Source organism: Pygoscelis adeliae, unplaced genomic scaffold (genome assembly GCF_000699105.1).
Source record: "Pygoscelis adeliae isolate BGI_AS28 unplaced genomic scaffold, ASM69910v1 Scaffold66, whole genome shotgun sequence".
NCBI classification, from domain to species: Eukaryota; Metazoa; Chordata; class Aves; order Sphenisciformes; family Spheniscidae; genus Pygoscelis; species Pygoscelis adeliae.
Genome location: NW_008825167.1, coordinates 7,327,052 through 7,330,499, shown reverse-complemented (window position 1 = coordinate 7,330,499; position 3,448 = coordinate 7,327,052). Strand labels below are relative to the sequence as shown.

The 3,448-nt window shown below is 36.9% G+C and overlaps 1 protein-coding gene across 1 annotated transcript in view; it reads left to right on the top strand.

Moving 5' to 3' along the window:
- The window catches only part of NOP14 (NOP14 nucleolar protein), a 25,018-nt gene that overhangs the window by 20,021 nt on the left and 1,549 nt on the right, over positions 1 to 3,448 (top strand). Inside the window, exons 14-16 of the mRNA XM_009328814.1 lie at positions 730 to 889; positions 1,716 to 1,863; positions 2,824 to 2,942. Of these exons, the coding sequence (XP_009327089.1) occupies positions 730 to 889; positions 1,716 to 1,863; positions 2,824 to 2,942 (427 nt within the window). The remainder of the gene's footprint in view (positions 1 to 729; positions 890 to 1,715; positions 1,864 to 2,823; positions 2,943 to 3,448) is intronic.

Here is a 3,448-nt window from a genome sequence, read left to right as displayed (position 1 = left end):
TTTCTGTTTTCCATGTGCCTTAGCATAGTTTCCAGGAGGATCTGCTCCATGATCTTGCTGTGCACAGAGGTGAGATTGACCGGCCTGTAGTTCCCCGGGTCTTCCTTTTTTCCCTTTTTAAAAATGGGGGTTATTTTTCTCATTTTCTAGTCACTGGGAACTTCACCAGGCTGCCATGACTTTTCAAATGTGATGAAGAGTGGCTTAGCAACTTCATCTGCCAGTTCCCTCCAGACCCTCAGATGCATCTGGTCAGGTCCCATGGACTTGTGCACATTTAGGTTCCTTAAATGGTCTTGAACCTGGTCTTCTCTTATGGTACTTCATTCTCCCAGTCCCTGCCTTTAGATTCTGTGAATTGGGTGGCATGGCTAGAGCACTTACCTATGATTGTACCCATGCTCCAGTGTTTCCCATTATTTTAGAAAAATGTAATACTGATAAAGTTTTTTTTTTTTACGTTTTTAATCATACTGCCTTAAAAGTTCTTGATTTTTCTTCCTTCAGAAAGAATGCTTAGAATGTGAATTGGGTGGCATGGCTAGAGCACTTACCTATGATTGTACCCATGCTCCAGTGTTTCCCATTATTTTAGAAAAATGTAATACTGATAAAGTTTTTTTTTTTTACGTTTTTAATCATACTGCCTTAAAAGTTCTTGATTTTTCTTCCTTCAGAAAGAATGCTTAGAATTGATCCTGTTTAATGATTATTGTTCTTGTTTTTTAGGCTACACTGTAGTGCATCCATTTGCACCTGTGGGGAAAAATTCAGAACTGCTTTTGGTGTGTGATAAGAAGGATCTGGAAAGTTGGCAGAAGCAAAATCTGCCATTGAGTATTGTGACTAGATTAAAGGAAACCAGCAGAACAGAAATGAATCATATCAGGTATGGGGGGAATATGAACAGAAGAAATCCCAAACAGACCATCTTTTGGGTAATCTCGGTGACAGTGCTCTTCAGGAGTAAAAATAGGAGTAGTGAGTTGTTCTGCTTTATTTTTATGGTACTACTCTGTAGCATATGAAATGGCTAATTTTTGCCAGAACATTATGCAGAACACTAGCTGGAGTGCTCAGCCCATCTGTTCCTTTTTGGTACAGCTGTGAACTGATGAGGATGATGTAGAGACAGAGGATGTGCTCACTACTTTGAACTGTCAATCTCTTCAGAAGCAAGTAACTGTGTTTACATACAAACACTATGTTAGAAACTGACACTTAAGTAATAAAACACTGAAGTTAGGAAAGACCACAATTAAGCGTGTTCATTAACCATGTTCAGCCTCATTTTTCACCTTGTGCATGTGTTACGGTATAACTTATTTCAGGAATGAGTAAGCATTTTGTTATGAAGTTCAAAAAGAAACCCAAAACCAAAATAACTAATTCTGTTTCAAAAAAGTTTTAGAACTTCAGAGCCAGTATCAGAACACTTTTAGAATCAGTGGCAAAGACACAATACTGGCTTGTGCTCTGTGCACTGACATAAAGATTTGTTGCTAATGGATTTCTTGGGTATTTGCTTATAGTAGGAGAGTGAAATTTTTAGTCTGAATTAACAACTAGAAACGGCCTTGTAACTGGTTCTGTCAGGCAGTCTTAATAATAGACACTGCTAATGCTCCCAAATCTAATTAATTTGATTCATTTTATTTGAAAATCTATTACAGTTTTTGCAAGTGAAATTGTTAAATTCTTTTGTGCATTAACAGGTTATCATGTCTAGCCCTGTGTTTTGACCTTATTAAAAAATGTGCAGCTCTGTATGAGTCTTTACCATCGTTCCATGAGATAATGCATCCTGTCAGAATACTTCTTACACAACATGTGCCAGTGAATGCACATCCTGAACAAATGCAGGTATGTGTTTCTCAAGAATGAAATAATTGATATGTTTGTTTTATTAATAAATTATGTGATCTTCATCTGTGCTAAAACAAACAAAACCCAAGTATAAGCATCAGTGAGATTTTTTTCAAGGGTGAGGCATTTGTCTTTTGTGCTCTTTAAAAATCATAATGATATTTCTGCAGAAAAACCAAAGAAGAGAGGAGAATGTTTAGAAAAGATACTTTTTCACTGTGTATCTTATCTTGCCCCTCTAGCTGAAGAGAGTAGCACTTAGCTTGTAATAATGTTACATTCCATGAGTGACTTAATTTATAAGACTAGTAGTCCCGTCATCCGATTGCTCTTGCACTTTTGTAATGAATTTGAAAGACCTTGGTACAACCAAATACACGTACCAAATTGATGAGGTAGTATGTATAACTGTCTAAGTAAAACTAACATAAATATGCCTGGCCAGCTACCTTACTTAAAACAGGGCAGTTGTTTGGTTTTTCTAGCAATGAGGTTCAAATTTTTAATCTGTCTCTTCTGAATGTAGCAGAATTGTCCTCTCCTCAAAGAGGCATCATGAAATATCCTTAGAGAACAAGATTTTGTAACGTAAACGATGCAGAATGGCTTATATTTTTTTGCCATCAGAATAAACAAAATGACCAATCGTTCTTAAAATGACCCTGAAAGGCAGAGTCTGAGTTTAACTGGCTTTAGTCTTGCTTCTTCCTCTGTTAGGTGAAACTACCTGCAGACCTTTCTTATTGTCCATGATACCATCTTAATAGACTTCAAAAAGTCCAGCCTGGGAAGGCTTACAGCATTTCAGTGTCAGCAATGACACTAATGAATAGCAGTGATTTTACCCAGAAAAAGAACATACAGGGAGAACATTACTGTTGATTCAATTTACAGTAGTTTGTGAATTATGGTGTCTTTGATACGCTTTTAAAATTGTAATTTGATTTGCATTTTCAGGAACGGTATCGCAGTGCTCTGAAAGAGCTAGAGAACAAAGTAAAACACTATACCCCACTGATATGTGAGAAAAAGAAGCCAGTGCCATTGAAACAGTATACACCTAAAATTGTGAAAGTGTAAGTAAAGCAACACTCGATGCAAAGGAAAAGTGCGTTTAAACGTTAAGATTTTCAGCAAGCTAGAAAGATTTGGAAAACAGAACATAAAGCAGAGAACTTTCTGCTAGATTTTGTGCACAAATCACAAGGGACCAGCTACTTGGGTGGTAGGGAGGGAAAGAAAAGGAAGGAGGAATTCTGAGAAATAGAGCAAAGATTATCTTGTGGAGAAAGAAGCACTGGAAATCAACTCTTACTCATATAATCAATTTTTAATTAATACATTTCAAGATGAAAAGAGGTTGTTGTTATTATCTAGTCAGGTGCTTTACCGAATGCTCTCTCAGGCACTCAAGTCTGAAGAACAACAGTGAGTAGTTCATATGTATGTGAACTATATGAAGGTAAGGATGGATGGTGAAAGTACTGAGGGATGCTTCACTGGTGCAAAAGATAAGGCAGACTACTCCTGTACTCTGCATCACAGATCATAAGAGTCAGATTAAGCATTCAATTAAGCATAC